Source organism: Alnus glutinosa, chromosome 8 (genome assembly GCF_958979055.1).
Source record: "Alnus glutinosa chromosome 8, dhAlnGlut1.1, whole genome shotgun sequence".
In the NCBI taxonomy this organism is placed as follows: domain Eukaryota; kingdom Viridiplantae; phylum Streptophyta; class Magnoliopsida; order Fagales; family Betulaceae; genus Alnus; species Alnus glutinosa.
The window spans coordinates 8523932-8542898 of NC_084893.1; the positions used below are offsets into that span (position 1 = coordinate 8523932).

Below are 18967 nucleotides of genomic sequence, written 5' to 3' on the forward strand. Positions count from 1 at the left end.
GGATGGATTTTGGATTATATATATATATAATGATTCTTATTTATCACTTTTTTTCTTCAATTTACTTCAAAGAAGAAATATGTTTTGGCAAGTTCTTTTGACTTTTATTATTATTATTGTTGTTTGTGGGTACCAAAATTATTCTAGATTAAATTCCTCGTTGTAATTTTGGTTATATGTAAGAAGGCCCCTTTAGCTCATGTGACAAGAGTAGGGATGTAAACGAGTCGAGCTCGGGCGGGTAGTGCATATCCAAACTTGACTCATTTAAATTTATCACGAGCTCGAGCCGTTTTATCAAGAGCTTGGCTTGAGCTCATTTATCTTGAGTTCGAGCTCATAACGAGTTTAAAAAATTAAGTTCAACTCAGCTCGAAAAAGGAAATATCGATCTTTTGTGGTGAAGTGATCCAGTTACCTCTAGTTCCTAATATTAATAGTTTACATTACTATAAATTGTATACTTTTTATGAGTTAGAATTTATGAATTATGTGACATTATATGACTATAAGTCTATAGTGTGTATATATATATATATATATATATATATAGACACACACACACATGAGCTGCGCTAATAAGCGAGTCGAACCTTTTTACGGGTATGTTTGCGAGTATGTATCGTTTAATAATCGAGTATAGTTTCATGTCTACGAAGAGCTTATTTAATAACCGAGTTGCGCATACGTCAAGCCTTATCAAGCCAAGCCCGAGTGAGTTCACGGGTAGCTTTGCTTCATTTACATCCCTAAACAAGAGTAATGACGCAAGATTTTTATTTTTATTATTATTTATAAAAAAAATTGATATGACTTTTAAAATTACTAATGAATTTAAAATATGTTACATTTGAGGATAAAAGAGATCGAACAAGAGTTTTGCATATAACATTACTCTTTTATTATTAGTAATGCTAACTCTTCAGCAACCCGATCTCGCTCAAGATTAAAGGATTTTTCCAGTTATCTCCAATATTTTGGATTCTATCATAGCATCTTTCAATAAAACGTTGGGCCGCTGCCAAAATATTTTCAGGCAGCATTCCTTCTTCTCTTTACCTATTCAGGCTATTCCTTACGTAACGTTCTTATGGTCAGTGAAAAACACTCTCCTTTTCCTGCTGATTTTCCTTGTTGTTTTAGTGTTAAGTTTTGCTGTTTCTCGGTTTTATGTAACCAAAATAATAATAATAATAATAATAATAATTAATAATAAAAAAACTATTTGTCCATATCCGCTTACTGTAAGTTCGCGAGGATGCCATCAGGGTTTTGTCCTATAGATAATACGCCACGGACCTTAACACGTCACTCAAAAAAATTGAAACGACATGAAGAAATCATTTAATATTATTAAATATTAAAGTAAAATAGAGAATTTCTTGTAAAGTTGCCACTTGCCACCATTTCTTTTCTTCATCCTTTGCCCTGTGGCCCCTGTTGCTCCCATACAACCACTACCGCCATACCAGTCTTTTCTTTGTAAACACACTACTCTCTTCAGTCTCTCCCTCTGTTTTTGTGTTTGGTACGTCCCTTCCCTTGCCCCCACAAGCAGACTTTTTGACTCTCCAAGACGAAGAAGAAGGGGGACTGGCCAAACGACGAGGACATAAAGAAGAATGTCAGCAACAATGGAACCTCCTGGGACTCGCACCAACTCGGTAAAAGAAAGCATCATAAAAAGCCCTAAAACCTTAATCTATCATTGTCTAGTCTTTCTCTATTGTCTGCATTTTTGTACTTGGCAGCCCCACTTTCGTTGAACTGTATATTGGGTGAAGTGGGTTCTGCTTTTTTTTTTTCTTTTTTTTCTTTTTTTTTTTTCTTTATAATGTTATGGGTGAATATGGTTTGATATTCTGGAAAGTTTAATCTCTGTATTCCTTCTCTGTTTGGATAAAACCTGTTGTAGGTTTTGCGTACAGAAGTTTCTTTAAAAGGCGCAAAAAAAGAAAAAGAAAAAGGAGAGTGATGTTGTCTCTGTTCACAAGAAAACAAGAGAAATTGCTACTGTTGAATTAATTGGTAAAAATTGATATGTTGCAGCTTTATTGCTTCATTATAAATAGAGATACAATGACCGTGTGATAGGAATTACAGGAGTGATTACAGGGATAATTACAGGAGTGATGATTACAGGGATTGTAGGCATGTGGGAGTGGGATTGTAGGCATGTGGGAGTGATGATTACAGGGACCAATGTGGGACCATATGTCTCAGAATATATCTTCTGAATATATTCTAACAGCTACAATGATTTTCTTTTACCTTTGTAAACTAATTCGTAAAAGTTTATACAGATTATTACGTTTCTGTTTGTTTTCCTTGAATTTTTAGCTTTATTTGTTGTGAGAAGTTTGCTATGTTTGTTAGGAGAGGCGTTTATTTACTGTTTACTTCTTCCCCATATATATATATATATTATGTATGTATTAATTTGCTTCTTCTTCTTTTTTTTTTTTTTCCTTGTGTTACGCATTTCTTTGTTGAAAATTTTGTCTTCTTTCGTATAAAATATTTTTCTGAGTTTCTGCATGTCGAATCAAAGTCATCTTTTGTAATATATATTTTTGGATGAATATCTTTTGTAATATTTTTCTGATACTATTATTCACAACTTGTCCTGGGATCTGGGACACTAACTAACGTAAAATTCGAAGCAGCCAGAGAATCTTTTGGGGCCTTTTCGTTACAAGATGATCATAAGAACTTGCGAATTTGAGGAGACTTGTACTTCTGCTAATATTGATGAAAAGGCATGACACATGTTATACTTGATTGGTAGGATCCTAATTCCTCACTTAATTGAAGCATTCATCACAAATAACGTGTAAGCATAAAGAAGGGAACCGTCACGCCCCATTTGATGGGTCATTTCATGCACACAAATTTATTATTATAATATGTTAGTTATTTAGTGGGATTCAGTTCCAATGTAATGCCTCAGGGAACAACATTTAAGAATAGTTTGTCATATAAGTTAAATACTTAAGTCTTATTGGGATTATCTTCTCTTGATAGGTAAAATATTACTCATGCACCTTGTATGGGATTGAACCTTGACCTTACTCTCCACTCCTTACTTATGAGGGAAAGATATGTCATTTAGTCTATAAAATGCATTTTAATTAGTGTGTAATTTTTCTTGTCTTCCCCTTTTTTATTTCCAATATGTGCATGATCATTTGTAAGCGGTTCCTAAAATGTATCGGTTATCTTCAATTTTATAAAATCCACTATAGGAAGAGGTATGCATTCAATGTACTTTGTCAAAATTTACAAATGACTTAAATTTCTTGTCAAGCCCTTTAGGCTTTGGATGATGGTTTCTGTTCTTATTGCCATTATTGTTTCTTTAGTTGTTGATTATTGGCACCATCATCATTTTGATTATAATGATTTAGTTTCTAGTCTTGTTGGTATTCTGATATTGTCCTATTTGATAATGATCCATTTTCTTTTAGCCTTATAGGTTTTAAAACAAAGGTGCTTATATGTATTTGATGTCACCCTGTCGCATTATTCCCCTTGCATTTTAATCTTTGTTTTGAGACCCTACATCATGTACGTTCTTCAGGGCACACAGTTCTGTGCCCCCTTTTATTCCATTCTTCAGTTTTACCATTCTATTTTTATCTGACTAAGAGACTGTATGAGTTCCTGCACGCCACACTTCAATTACTTCAAAAACGGATGATATTGCGTTTGTTTTTTTCTCTGTATTTTAGCTCTGTTTCTTATTCATTTGTACTTCGCAAAGGTGCTTTGTATTAATCTTTTACTCGGTCAGTCTATAACTCTGGTTTCAGGTCTTATGTAGACAATTTAGACCTACTTATTCTTGAAGGTGGTTGGTTAAACTGAATTTCCTATACCGTTGTTGGGATAATCACATGTTTGGATGGAGAAGGAAAGAAGTATACAACTTAGATCCAACCCAACTCTGGGGTGCTTGTTGCTTTGATTGGCCTTGGTTTTAGGTTCAGTCCACTAATGTTTCCAATTATGATCTCAAAATTTAGGAAGGATCCCCCTCCCACCCAATCGAATATACGGGAAGTTATGCACCAATCATCTAGAATAAGACTAGTGATCTAGTTTCGATTGAGAAACTTCAAAATCTGGTCTGATCCAGGATCGCGATAACCAATAATAGTATTAGTGTCATGCTGATCTTCTTGTCTTGTAGGTATAACTGAGTTCTGGGTGAAGTTTTTTATTGGACTTAGCATGTTAAGCACGGTTGTGACATTATGGAATTTGTTTCCTTTCTTTGAGAAGTAGGAGCAAAGTGATTACATATATTGGTTCTTTAATTAAGTAGAATATGTTTGTTTGCTATCAAGATTAGTAGATTATTATTTTTTCAGCCCCCTAGTATTTTTAATTTGTTAAAAGTTCATAGTCTTCACCATTGAGAAACACTGGATGTTTGTTTGGCTGCTTTGAATTTTGAGCTTCAATTAGTTGCTTGGCTTTTCCAGCAGCAATCAAGGAATATTTAACCCAAGGTAAGTGGAGAAACTACCCTGCTTTTAGTAAGAAGACTCTGGATTTTAATAGGTGTGTTGGTTGGAGGCATGGTGCTTACTAAGGAACAGATGTATGGGTAAATTCCAGGACTAATTGTGAAAGATATGGCTAGGATAAAGTCTCTGGCTACTCTTTTTAGCTTTCTGCTATTATATGAAATTTGCGGTTGACTTCAAATTCAGTTCCAGAAAGTGTGAATCTCATATGCATGTTGTTCTTCTTCTAGGTCGTAGTGTAATCTTGAACACGAATATTATCTCTCTGATTTGGTATAGTAAGACCATGGACATAAACACCGTATTACCTATTGCAAATGCATATTCTATCTCCTTCATATAACCACAATCCTCAAGATTGATGTTTTTCTCCTAAAAGTAAAAATTTATTGGAGAACCTTAAGCACCATCTGTATAATCAAATGCCATTTCTACTCAGTGTTGAACACAGTTCTATTATTGTTACCAGAATCTTCATGATTATGATCGCCAATAACAAGCGCTTCCATCTCCGCTATCGTATCAATCAACAGTTATGTTACCTTCACAAGATTGTAATTGCCACAAATCGCCACCTTCACTGCCTTTGTCCTATGGAAACACCATTGTGCATTTTTGCCTATTCTTTTTTGGTATTCCTATTATTTTTTTATAGCATCTCTAGAAACATCTTGTTAATTCTTACATAGAGCAAATTGCAGAAGCTGGTGACTTAAGTGGCCTTTGTTCATTTAAGTCCACCTTGTTTTTAGTTCTCAAGGCAGTAAACTAAAGAACCCTGCCTTGATGCCCCTTGTGCTCTCCACCTTGTATTTAGCGTCTCTAGGAACATGGTATTCTGAATTCTTCCATGGATTAAATTGCAGAAGCTGGTGACCTAAGTGGCCTTTGCGCATTGAAGTCCACCTTGTTTTTAGTTTTCAAGGCACTAAACTAAAAAACTCTGCCTTGATTCCCACTATGCTGTTTCCAAACTGTAAGCGCTTTTGTAGAAAATAACTATACAAGGACACTTGATATTGTGCAGATTCTAACCCCAAGGGGTTGGCTCAAGTGGTAAGGGTCTTGGTCTTGGTGGCATTTCCATCAAGTCTAAGATTAGAATCCCCTTGGGTGCAAACAATTCATTGGGGCCAGCCCGCTAGCAAAGCCACAGTATTACCCATTCCGTGTGGATGGGGCGCTTTGTATGGATCCGAGGTTTACTCAACAGTGGTGGGTATGTGGCCCTGCCTTGGAGAGGTTTCTTGTCATAAAATATATATGTATATTGCAGATTCTTCCATACCAGTGCAACCTGTTTTTAAGTACATACATCGCAGTTATTCCTTGCTATTTTACCGTCACAATTATTAACCTGTTTCAAGTTATCTTTCATCATGTATCTTCTGTCTTCATTAAAGTTTCATGCTCAAACAATTTGTATTGAAATGGTCCTGCCTCTGCAATTTGTATATGTTCATCCGATGATGTGTATTTAAGTTTGTCTGGGAGCATGAATACCAAGTTTATGTGGATCGCAGAATTTATGACATCAGCACTGTCATTTAGTAACTTTTATTTGGAATTCATATGTGATACTCTGCCTGCAGAATGAGCCTTGTGACATATGCGGTGATGGTGGATTTGAAGAATTGATAGCTACTTGCAGTAAATGCAGTATAGCTCGTGAACATGTGTATGATAATACAGCCCTCCCTCTCTCTCTCTCTCTCTCTCTCTCTCTCTATGGAGGAGTGTGACCTTTATTTCTCTCATTTTTTGCTAGAATAATGTCTTCTAATTGTGATCAGTCAAAAGAAAAATGAAATGTATAATTTTTGTTTCCATCTTTTTTAGGTATAGTTGTTTCTCTTGTTCTTGAAAGCAAGGAGACCTAATTCTGCTGGTTCTTTCATGTCCCAAATGCAGTGTGTTTGAACCCTAACGTGGTTGGACAGATCTCTTGTACTTGTTCTTTTCTACTCTTGAACCATCATATTCATTCTATCTTGTACTTCTAAATTTTTGTAAGGTCACCTAGATGGAATGGATTGGATGTGTAATGGTACTTTTTTTTTTCCTTGCTAGATCCTATAAAATTGTTGTTCCATGTTCCTTTCTTGCCTACACCAAACTCCTATGATGCCTTAATCTATTTTTTTTTTTATGAATATAATACGAAGATTAGAATTATGGTCATTTTTTTTTTCTATTTTTTTTTCCTCTTACTTATCAAAAAAAAGAATTATGGTCATCCTTGTACTCAACTTGTTTCCATTTTTGCCATTTTCAGTTATTGCATGTGGGTTAATCTCCAATGGATCCCACAAGACTGGATTTGTGAATCATGTCTGTCAAACAACATAGTTTCACCAGAAGCTGGTAGGAAGAAAGACATGATAAGAACCATGCAATTGGATTCCCCTGACATTTTCTGCCATGACAGTATGCATACATCAGGTCCCAGTTCACGGGGGCAGGCTTATTCTAGAAGGCAAAAGCCCGTTGAAACTGGCAAAGTGAAGTTCCTTCCTACTGAGGAAGTCATTAGGCTATCATCAGGAGCCACTGGAAAAGGAAATCCTTTAAGGGTGAAAGTGTATCATAGTGTTGGACCTTCAGGACTTGTGAAGTTTCCTAGGCATGGTGGTGTGCATTCAATGACTAATCAACAGACACCTCAAGCATTAAAAAAATTAGAAGGTGATAACTTCTTTTTTATTTATTTTTTCAAGATTCTAGTTTTGCATTAGTTGTAGGTTAATATATGGTATTGATGCAAGTTCAATTGGGGATAGTTCCCATATCTTAGCCCGAAAACTGAAAATGGTTTTTGAAAGGGAGGGGAAGAAACAGCTAAAATCTCGCGAGGGTGTAACAGATTTTTTGTGCTTGTGTTTGATTAAAGTTGTATATATGTGACTATTCATCTTATGCATGCAGTTGTTTTTATGTTTTCTGTGTCAGAACCACAGGCTCCAGTCACTTTCACAAAGGAATATGGTTGCAAGGAACAACTGGTAGCTGCCATTGCATCTGCTAAAGTAGTTGAAACTTTTGAAACTAATGTGGAGAAGGCTACAAATGAAGCATCGTGTGCATCTTCACCATCAAAAAAATGTTTGCCTGTTGTCAGAACAGGCAAGAAAACTTTTTGTGTTCTTGTTTTAAGTTGTTTTTGCCTTTAATTGAAGATTGTCACTTTTTCATTATTGAATGAAATGTCTGACTCATTAAAGTAGAAATTATTGAATGAAGAATATGAAGCGACTAATATATGATGTCTTATAAATGCTTTTATATTTGTCATGATGGAAGAAAAGATGGCATAGGATGACAAGGAAAATCAAGGGTTGCAAAATTAGAGTTAGTGTTTGTAACAAATTGGGTGCTGGTGAAATTGGTTGGACAAATTAAGGGTTTATAGATCTAGTTATCTTTGCTGGAACCAAAGAGCATACAATAAAAAAGCAAAGAATCACTACTAGCATCGCACTAGTACTCTGATACAAATCTCAAGTAATACTTATCCTTGAAAATCGGCTTGTGAGGGAGGGTGCCCAAGAGTTATGTTAGTAAGAACTTAAAAATATACACTTGGTTAAGACCCTACTTTATTAATGTGGGACACTTAAGATTGAAAAATACCACCATATCCCTCAACCGACGGCCGGCCCACTCCATTGACATTGACTCGATGGTAACCTTTTCTGTTTTGGCGACTCCACTCACCTATCATTATTCAATGGTTTAACATTATGCTCATACATAATACTAAGAAATTTTAATCCAGCCTATAGGTTGCCCCCTCTGGGACTCGGTCACAAAGTCACAACCCATGCGATCCCATACTCTACGAGCTACGTTCATTTTCATACTCAACTTGATGGCGGCTTTGATACCAAATAATGCAAACCTCAAGTAGAACTTACCCTTGAAAATCAGCTTGCAAGGGGAGAGTGCCCAAGAGCTTATATACACATGGTTAAGATTGCACTTAACCGATATGGGACAATTAAGATCGTAACATACTCTTTGAGGAATTACTCCTTCCGAAAAAGCATGAGATCTTTTAGGGTTTGAGAGAAAATTCAGAACCGGTTGTAAAATTCTGATAAGATGTCTATTATAATTAATTGAGTCATTGAAATATAGATAGGGTTCCCAATAATGAAACTGTAAAAGCACTTAATCATGACCCTTGAAAGAAGTTAATTTTGACCATAAATTATTACTTGATATAATAAAAGACCCCTATGCAATATGCTTGCAACATAATCATCCCACCAAATCAAGGCTTGGGGTTGATAAACCCGTCCTTCACACTTCTCATATGAAGTTTAAGTGGCTGATTTCAATAGATAAGAAAAGGAAAAACTAGATTGACTTTACATTATTCAAACATCAAGTAATTTTGTAGGTGTATCAACTGCATACAGCATGCATACTTGAGGTTCTCCCCTTCCTAATAAAATTTCTGTTACTTATCAAAAGAGAAAAAAAAAATGATTGATAGATCTTGCATCTGTTCCACATATTTACATAAAGGTTGTCCTCAAATAGGTTAACATAGATGATAGAGAAAAAGCTAAAAAGTCAATATAATTTGCTTAATTACGATATGTGCTCTCTCTCAACGGATTGTAGATGCTGGTCTAGACTTGGTGGCTCAACTTGAAATTTTTGAGTCAACTCAAAAAACTTTATTTTTTGCTTTTCTTGGTAACAAATTTGGTATAGACTTGATAGCCACAACTAAATTCACTTGCATTTGAACTGAGTATGTTACTTTTCGGATTATAATCAACTGAAAGGTTTGAAATTATTTTTACGATATAAATATGTTATTATTTGTCATATGTCATATCTATAGGTTCAGTTAGCAACCAATATTGGTTTGTTATGTGTAAAAAGCATGGGGAATCCGTTGATCACCTTCTTCTCCATTGTGACGTGGCTCGGGTTGTTTGGAGTTTCTTTTATAGTTTGTTTGGGGTGGAGTGGGTTATGCCTAGTAGTGTCTTGGATTTATTGAGTGCTTGGGGCACTTTGCAGGGTCGTGGTCCTGTTCACTGTATTTGGAAGCAGGTTCCTCTTTGTGTTTTGTGGGGCTTGTGACGTGAGAGAAATTCTAGGCTTTTTGAGGATGTGGAGGTTCAGGTTGTGGCTCTTTGTAGAAATGTGCTTAATATGTTATATCTTTGGGTGTCGGCGCATAGTTTGGGTAGTATGCCGTACGCTGATTTTTTACTTGTTTGTTTCGGTCCTCTAATTAGGGGCTCCTTTGTATACTTCTTGTGTACTAGGGTTGCGCCCCTCTGCTCTTTTTAATGAATTTTTACTTATCAAAAAAAAATATTGTTGTGTTTTTTTTTTTTTTTTTTCCAAATGTAATAGTAGTGTTGAAAATAGGGTCTTTATGGCATTCTATCTAGGGCTATAAGGAAAGTACATTACATTACCCCAGTCACTCACTGTGATTTTCAATTAATTATTATATAATTTTTTTAGATATGAGTAGTAATTCGAACAAGTGATGCAAATTGGGATTGTATGAACTAGTTGGTACAATCCTTTTCTTTTTTATTTCAATAAAGAAAATAGCGGCCTCACCAGGCAAACGTAGCTATGAAAAAGTCCTCCCAGAACTGTTTCCAACGGGCTATGAAATGATGGTACAAGTTACTATCTTGAGTATATACAAGTTGGATGCTCTTGCCTGGTTGTCTGTGCTATTAATGATATTTATCTAAGAGCGCAATTGAATGATTATATGGTCTACACGTCAGGGAAAGGGACTCGTATAGGTGCTACAGAGGAGCTTGTTATGGAGAAACCATTGGTGGGAGCCCTTATTCCTGCCAAAGAAGTTGAAACTTCTAATATGAAGACAGAGAATACTATAAATAAAGTATCACGTACACCTTCAACATCAAGACATTCTTCACCTATTGTCAATTCAGGTAACGGAATCCCTATTGATGCCTATGAATTTACTAATGTGAGCTGTTAGGCTCTTTGTATATTAATATTTTGCAACTTTCATTGCTGACGTAGAAGTTTTCTAATAACGAACTTAGAAGTGAAGTCAACATTTTTATTTCTTTTTTTGTCTTACTAAAGCTATCTTTCACCAATTAGAAAGCATCAGATTCGATTTAATTGGGGGCATTTATTTTTTCATAAGTGAACTCAAAAGGTAATGCACTGGTTGGAAATTTTATCTTTCAATATATGGATATTCTTTTATATCTTAGTCCGAATGATCTCTATTTCAGAAAAAATGGCTCTTGTGGATTTGGAGGAGGATATTTCTGGGAAACTACCAATGGTTCCCCCAATTGCTAAAGATCATGAAACTTCTACAATGAAGATAAAGAACAATACAAACAAAGCGTCATGCACACTTTCACCATTGACACATACTTCGCCAATTGTCACTTCAGGCAAGAGAATTAACACCATTTACTTATTAAATTTACTGATATAAAGTATTGTAAATATCTAGATTTTTTTTTAAAAAAAAAAAAAATAGGTTTAATAGTAAAGAGACAGAATAATTGTTTCACTTTATTTTAGTTACTTTTCATTTGTAAAAATAAAGTATTTATATTTTTATGATTAAATTGATAAATTTTTTTACATTAAAATGCATGTCATGGTATCTAGACAAGGTATGATTTTACTTGCCAAAAAAAATATTTTTTTTAAAAAAAAGATGTGTTATTCAAATAATCTGTCATATAATATCAGTACATGATATTGAAATCGTGCTGTAGTCGGGATTTTATTTGGTAATCCAATTGCTCTTACTAATTGCTGTTCCTGTGTTCTTTTAGGTGACTTCGAAGCTTTAGCTGAATGTAAGAACTCTAATGTTGAAGAAAGAGACTTGCTGAATATTTTACCTAAATTCAAGCTATGTTGTGATAATCTCCCGTCTCTACATGTTACTTGGAAGTGGGTAACCATTCTCTTCATGATTTTGCATATAACCTATTCTTTTATGGCTTCCAAAGTCATTCATTCATTAAAGGAATGCACAGAAGTCAATATTTCCATCATTCTGTCTAGTAGATTGTTTCTTGGTACGCACAGGCAGATTATATTCATAACTTTGTCTTGTAGATTGTTTCTTAATATGTGCAGGGCAGATACTTAATCTTATGATATTGTAGTATTTAAGCGAATGCTTTCCTTAATTGTATAACGTGCAAAAGATGTTATGTTCCTTTAGATATTTACTCTAGCATGTAATCTTGTAATTGAAATTTCCATGGCTTTTCTGGTCTAAAAAGTTTTCATTGCTTTGTCTTTCTTCAGGGGAGGCTTTCATTTTACTGGTACACCTGTTAAATTTTATGGTGGATTCCTTGCTCGACCTCCATTTACTGTCAGCCGTAAAGCCTTGGAGTTTTCAAAAAGAATGCCTCCAGTCCTTCAGGTTCAGCTGCATCCTTGGTGCCAAATATGGACAGATCTCTTCCAGAACGATTGTCCTGATCTTAATGATATTGCTCTGTATTTTTTCCCTGATGATAATATTAAGAGGTTTGTTTGGAATCTGATTTCTTGGTGAAAAACTCTTTACTTTTCTTTTCTTCTTTTTTTTTTTTTTTTTTTTTTCCCCATCCTAATGGGATTTGTTGGTTATAATTTTTTATTTTTTAAACATGTCTTCTATTGATTTCTAGATCCAAAGGGAACATTCCCCGCCTGATTGAGCTGATGGAGGTCCAAAGTTCAATGATGAGAAGCTGCATTGATGGTGTGGAGTTGCTAATATTTACATCAAAGCAGCTGCATATGGACTCACAGGGTGAGTTATCTGGCATCCACAACATTCGGTTTTCTTACATTTTCATATACTTTTTTCTCTGTTGCTTCAGCTTTTCCCGTAGATGAGTATACTAAGGACAACTGTTCAGGTTTTCTGACTTTTTTGGTAGAGATTATTGTGATTAATACTGAAAATACTCTGAATCAGAATCTAGGGTCATTGACCGATATATTGGTGCTTGTGTTCAAAGTACCAAGATTTTTGTAACCTGACTGAGGAGAAAGCTAGGGCTGTGAAGTACTAAAATTGCCCTTGCTTGACAGTTAAGTGGGGAACGAAAGAAGCAAAGCCATGAGATTATTTGAAAAGAGCCTTCTTATATTTGATGAGCTCAATATTGACTCCATAAACTCATTTTTATAACGGGTAAGTAAGAAAATTGAAAAAAAAAAAGAAAAAAAAGGAAAATTGCTGGTAACTTTTAAAGGGTCTGGAACTGAATCTTCCTTCATATGGGTGACAGAGGGGAGGGCTGAAAAAAGAAATGTTGCATAGTCTTAAATTTATCAACTTCATAAAATTCTTTTGATTTCTAGTAAGTAGGTATTGACGTTTGAGCTTATTTGATGGGTTTCCATTCATTTATTTAACTTAAAATTGTCCTTCTCTCATGTGGACTGGAAACCTGCATTCTTATATGTGATATGGACTATTGGAATGGATTTGGTGGTGCCATTGCAGGAATTAGGTGGAATTAAGTAACATTCATAAGAAAGTCTTCTCTTTGTTAGAGTCTCTTTTTGTTTAATTTTCATTTTTTTCATGATTGTTAGTTTAGTAATGTTCCTCTAGGGATGAATAAGGTCATTTTATGCTTACCTTGTACTTGGCCTCTTGCCTTCTAAATTTTTCTTACGAATTACTTTACTTTCCTGGTTTAACATAATTGTGCATTTGGGGATGCGTAATGTCATATTGCTTCAGTTAAATAGCACCTTTCTTTTATGAATTACGTATTTATTTTGACAATAGCAGAATACTTCTTGTGGGGAGTCTTTCGCGCATTAGAAAACAGTCAGACTCTTAACAAGGCAGATGGGGAAGACACTCCATTCATTTCTCCGTTGGAATGTGTAAGCAATGACCACACGGTTGATATGGAATTAGATATGGTAGGTGGGGAGACTGTGGGGAGAGCCGATATTGTTGTTTCAAAAGATGCATCTAGGAGAGATGTCTCTGTTTTGTCTTCTGGGGATAACAAAAGTAGAGGTGACTTTGCTTTGGAGTTCCCCTTGCAAAGCTCAAATGGCAAGTGTTTCACTGTGGAACAATTTGATATTCCTCCAGGCTTTGAGAAGATTGCAAGAACGAAATTGAAAGATTCTGGGAAGTGTTTCACTGTGGAACAATTTGGTGTTCCTCCAGGCTTTGAGAAGATTGCAAGAATGAAATTGAAAGATACTTAATGTAAGGGTTCTGTAAAGAAGGAAATATAGGTCTCAAGATTAATTTGTGAATAGTAAATATAGGAAATATAGGTCTTAACCTCAGTTTAGGAAATATAACTCTTTGAATAGTACAGTTTGCCCAGCAATGTAAAGATCAAGTTAGAATTGGAGACAGCGTTAAATGGCACTATAGACTGCTCACTTGCATCATAGGGTACAGAGTGTATTTGTACAGTTCATACCACTTTATTTCATTTTGTTTCTCATTATGGAAAAATTAAGTTGAGCATTAAACTGAAATTAAGATTTTGTAAGACCTACTCTCTGCTTGTTCAGCTCTAGTGAGATGTTTGCCGGTAACCTCCTTTCTTGTTTCCAAACTGCCTCACTTTAATGTTGGAGCAATGTAGTCTCTTCTTCTGTGAAACTGTTATGATTCTATTGTTGTATGTGTGCGCAATTATGGTGCAAGAGGCCAGACTCAAATGGGTGAAACTAGAACCAAAACTATGTCTGCAAATGGTTGCATCAGCATCCAAAGGGGTTTGGGCTCCCTGATAAAATTCAGTTGATGGCAAAAGTCTTTTATTTTTATTTATTTTTTTCAAAAAAAGGCAGCCATAGGAGGGAGATTATGCAATCAGGCAGGGTCCGTACATTTCTCTAGCATTGCCAGCGGCTCTACCCAGTTTGCTGTTGGGCTTTGTTAGTGATTGTTTGGGCACTCCACTTCTAAATTCTTTGTTCTCCACATCCAATTTATGAGTGAAAGAAAGGCATCCAGTTTCTAAATTCTTGTACTTTATGGGTTTATAGTTGCAAAGTTGAATGAGTAAAAGTAGGCATATATGGCATCTTTTTTCTTTCTGATCAAGAGATTGCTTAGGAATAGAAGAAGAAGAAGAAGAAGAAGAAGAGATTGCTTAAAGGTAATCTGTTTCTTCCTTTTTCTTTTCCTATTTCTTTCTCAATAATAACTAATACTCTATCATGCTTAAACAGCAATGCAAAAACCGGGTTTGCTGATTAGTCATCAAAACCAGGAAGAGCTATAGAATAGCCAAAAAAAAAAAAAAAAAAAGAGAATGAAAACCCGACGGCCACCTTTGTGTATGCGATTCTTTTGTATTATATTATACTATTCTTTATTATATTCAAAATTGTGAATATCGAGAAAATTTATTTTTTGAAATTATGTTTGGATGGTTTAGAAAACATGAGACAAAATTGAAAAAAAAAATTGAATAAAACTTGAGTAAAACTTAAATATAGCAAAACAACTCAATCATGTATTTTAAAAAAAAAAAAAAAGTGTTACCCAAACATGCCTGTAACATTTCTTGCAATGGACGTGAATCATCTAAGCATCTTCAATAGATGCTCTAAAAGGTTGGTAATAACTATATTTAGCTATTATTAGCCCTTAATCTTCAATAGATGTTTCAAAATAAAAACTTTACTACCGTAAACATTTACATATAAAGTGTTATTGTAGTACATTGAAGCAATTTTTTATTTTTTTCTTTCTCCTCGCTCTCTCCCTTTTTTCAATAAAAATAATATTGAAAGAAAACAGAAAGTTAGAATAGATAATTTGTTAGAGTTTATATTGAAAACTTAATAGCTAAAATAAAAAATATATATATTTTGAGCGGCTAAAATAGCCACTATTGCTGGAGATGGCAAGAAATCCCTCCCGTAGTTGGTCTTCACATGCACGTGAAATTTATCACTGTTTATTAATATTTTTATTTATTGTCTTTGTTTTTTTTTTTAAATAAAAATATTAACAAAAAAATAATTTAAATACAAAATACTCTCTACCTTTATATGACATTAAAATACTTTTTTAAAATGAAAACAAAAAATACTTCCAAAACACTAATATAAACGAAGGGTATTATTGTTTGTATTAATTGTTTCCCTTTTCATTTATAATTAACTAATTATTTTCCTGCTTGGGGCAAGGTTTTGTTGGCCTGTACAATAAAGATAAAATAAAGAAAAACCCTTTCTTATTGCGCAAGTTTGGGATCCAATACAACAAAATCAAAATCAAAATCATGTGGGACCTACCTACACGCTTTGTCAAATAGCGGTAAACGTTTTTGTCAATACTCCAATATTTGCAAACATCCAACTTACCTAAACTGGAAATTTTGATAATCATATATAAAAGTTATATGCTTTACATCTAACGTATTAAAACATGCCAACTGTACCTTCATTATTTCATCCTCCCAAATCTCTCTCTCTCTCTCTCTCTCTTCTCTCCTCTCTCCCCATCTCTGCAAGTCTATCGTCTCCGGATCAGGATCTCCTCAAATTTTTTGTCCGAATTTGATACAATTCGGACAGGTTGTTGTGAGTAAGCATTTATGAGATTCACCTGACCAGATAAGCAGTTGGGCAGCCCAACTTTTATTTGGTCAGGTGGGTCTCATAAATGCTCACTCACAACTACCTACCCGAATTCTATCAAATTCGGACAAAGAATTTGATGGGATCTTAATTCATAGTCTCCATACTGCTTTCGTGGCCTTCTCTCTCCTCGGACCAGTTTTTTGTCATCAAATCAAACGCATCTCCTCTGAGCGACATAAAAGACAGCTACTCCGCCTTAGGCCTTAGGCCCTTAAAGGAGAGCTTTTCTTTTCAGATACAAAGGAAAATAAACTCCTAGGACCCACAATTCCACTTTTCTTTTCGTTTTCTACGGATTCCTGGGAAACAAACAGGTTAACAAAGAAAATAACAACCGGCAATCGCTTAAATCATCAAGACACGGCTGTGAGGGGAGGGAGAGAGAGAGAGAGGAGGATTGTAACACGTCATTTAAAAATTAAAATTTTAGAAAAAAAATTGAAAACTCGCATTATTTCTCCAAATGAATCACTCCGTACACATAATACTTGCTTAAAAAAAAAACACAAAAAATATCCAAAAACAACTTTTACCTTTTTGTAGTTGAGTTTGTTTGGAGTTCGTAATTTCAAAAAAAGTGATTTGAAAAAATAATTTTAAAAAATACAGTTAAATATTTGGTAAAATAGCAATTTGACCTTAAAAATTGTAGGTTAACTTTTAAAAATTGCCTGCGATTTGAAAAGTAATTTTACAAAACTTGATTCCCAAACAATTTTTTTTTTTTTTTGTGATTTGACTTAAAATCATACTTTTTTGTCTACGAAATTGCAATTGTAAACCAAACTCTTAATTAAAGGCAAATGATATTTGTACACACTTTGTAACGCCCCCAAACCACTAAGGGTTAGGTTCGTCCTTTTATTTTTTTTAAAAAAACTCCAAAGATTTATAAGGTCCGCCAAATAACTTAACTAGTATGCTGATTCAAATAAATTAAAAATCATAAAGATTTTAAAACTCAGAGCTTTAATAAATGCGGAAACAGTTATTTCGAAATAAACAATTATGTTTGATTCAATAATTAAAAATCCAAAGAAAAACTAAATTTATTGTGCAAGTGCATTTATTAAGGAAACATAAATGCAATATTCTAATGCATTCCTAGATCCCATCCCGGCCGCCTAGGTTGCTCTGCTCAATCCTGAAAACAAAACAAATAAGGGGTGAGCACAAAAATGCTCAGTAAGGAAATCATCAACCATAAAACAGTTGAGTTAAAATTCTTTTCTTTAAAATCTCCAAAACAATTTAATTATCCAATGCAGTTCAAAGCATAATATCACTTATCACTGTTTACAAAAGCAAATCTTCTTTAAAAGAATTCTCTCTCAAAACATTTAATCCAAACAAACTGTCCAAACTTCTTGTGTCAGATCATTTATCAATTTGAAATTTAACTCTCAATAACTAGGGTAAAACCCACTCTTTTATATACAAGATATAATATATGTTTGAAATCAATCATTACTCATAATATGCCCCTGTACACTATTACGCCCTGTGTAAATAGGGTTGCGCGGTCATTGCTGTGACCTCGGGCAGGTAATGCAGTTTACCTGTGGCCACAGGCCCTGCCCCCGTCAGCTAATTAATTAAAGTGCACTTAGCATGACATAGAGACGGATTACCGCTTTCACTAAGTTCTTCAGCGGGTGCGCTTCCATCTCAAGCAACGGTACCGAGCTTAATCTCTGCGAATATATCTGGGGCCCAAAATAATAATCTCTTCCACACACGTGCCTCATTTATACAAATCTCATTCTCACAAATTATTCTTATTCCTTTGATAACTTTGGAGGCCATGTGTGGGGAGAGTTTTTGCTCTTATTTTCTCATTCATTTCAAAAAGCTATAACTTCCCGTCACAAATTTCAAAATATCATTTTTACTCAACAACTTTCATATCAAAACCAATTTAAGACAAATCCTTCATGTATCAAAATAAGTTGAAATACCGAACAAGAACAATCAAATCGAAATTATGCAAATAAATGAATAATTAAAGTAATACAACACAACAATTTGAGAAGGGGTAGAGGATCCCTTACTTGGACTTTCCATTAGTATCGGGATCGAGCTTTTACCAAAATACTTCATTGCACACACTTCAAGCCTTAATCCACACAAAACTACACAAATCCCACAATTTTCTCTCTTGGCCTTAGGTGTGTGTGTGAGTGAAGCTTGATGGGTATTGTATCTTCCACCTTGGTTCTATTTATAAGAGAATGAATGGTTAGGATCAAATAGACACATTTTGATCCAATGGATGGGAATTAACCTTACCTACCACAATGCACAATGAATGGTTAGGATCAAGTAGACACATTTTGATCCAATGGATGGGAATTGGTGCATCTTAGCCTTACCTACCACAATGCACTCAAACTTACCTACCACAATGCACTCAACCTTACCTACCACAATGCACTCAAACCTTAATATATTATTCTAACATTATTATTATTATTATTATTATTATTATTATTTTAACCATTCTCATTGCTAGACCAATCTGCTATGCCTAGTTTCTCATTCAAGGAAATTACTATTTTCTCAAAGGTGGGTTGGGTTTGTAGATAGCAATTGGAATGGGTTGGGTTAAGTCCAAAGATGGCCCATTAAAGAATAATGTGAATTTCCGTTCAGAACAGGGGTCATATTTTTCATGGGTGTTTTCATAGCCTTAACGACGTCCAAAAATCATGAATTTTGGAGGGTAGCTAGAGGACTTCAAAATGAGCGTCTCAGTTTTTGAATCGACCAAAATGGAGTTCGTTTGACCCTGTTTCCGT

General features: G+C 34.6%; 1 protein-coding gene and 1 long non-coding RNA gene across 3 annotated transcripts; one reads left to right on the plus strand and one right to left on the minus strand.

Annotated features, from left to right (window-relative positions):
* Positions 1-1417: 1417 nt before the first annotated feature.
* Positions 1418-14105, plus strand: LOC133874732 (uncharacterized). Of its 2 annotated transcripts, none has more exons than XM_062312613.1 (10): positions 1418-1664; positions 6125-6210; positions 6808-7217; positions 7482-7655; positions 10304-10477; positions 10793-10960; positions 11354-11474; positions 11838-12065; positions 12209-12333; positions 13327-14105. In XM_062312613.1, the coding sequence occupies exons 1-10, from the start codon at positions 1623-1625 to the stop codon at positions 13761-13763; spliced, it is 1965 nt and encodes a 654-aa protein (XP_062168597.1). In that variant the 5' UTR covers positions 1418-1622; the 3' UTR covers positions 13764-14105. The 2 variants fall into 2 exon arrangements, with proteins under 2 accessions (XP_062168597.1, XP_062168598.1); XM_062312614.1 differs by having other exon boundaries at positions 13330-14105.
* Positions 14106-17115: 3010 nt separating this feature from the next.
* LOC133874675 (uncharacterized) lies at positions 17116-18356 on the minus strand. The gene is made up of 2 exons (XR_009901348.1): positions 18221-18356; positions 17116-17313 (listed from the first exon to the last, which is right to left on the minus strand). It is a non-coding gene; the product is annotated as an uncharacterized LOC133874675 (long non-coding RNA).
* Between the last annotated feature and the right edge of the window lie 611 nt (positions 18357-18967).

What these genes read in the sequence shown, in the direction of transcription:
- LOC133874732 (XM_062312613.1), top strand. Translation starts at nt 1,623, where the DNA reads ATGTCAGCAACAATGGAACCTCCTGGGACTCGCACCAACTCG. An exon ending in CTGGGACTCGCACCAACTCG is followed by an intron (nt 1,665 to 6,124) that starts GTAAAAGAAAGC and finishes CTCTGCCTGCAG; the next exon opens with AATGAGCCTTGTGACATATG. An exon ending in GCTGCATATGGACTCACAGG is followed by an intron (nt 12,334 to 13,326) that starts GTGAGTTATCTG and finishes TTTTGACAATAG; the next exon opens with CAGAATACTTCTTGTGGGGA.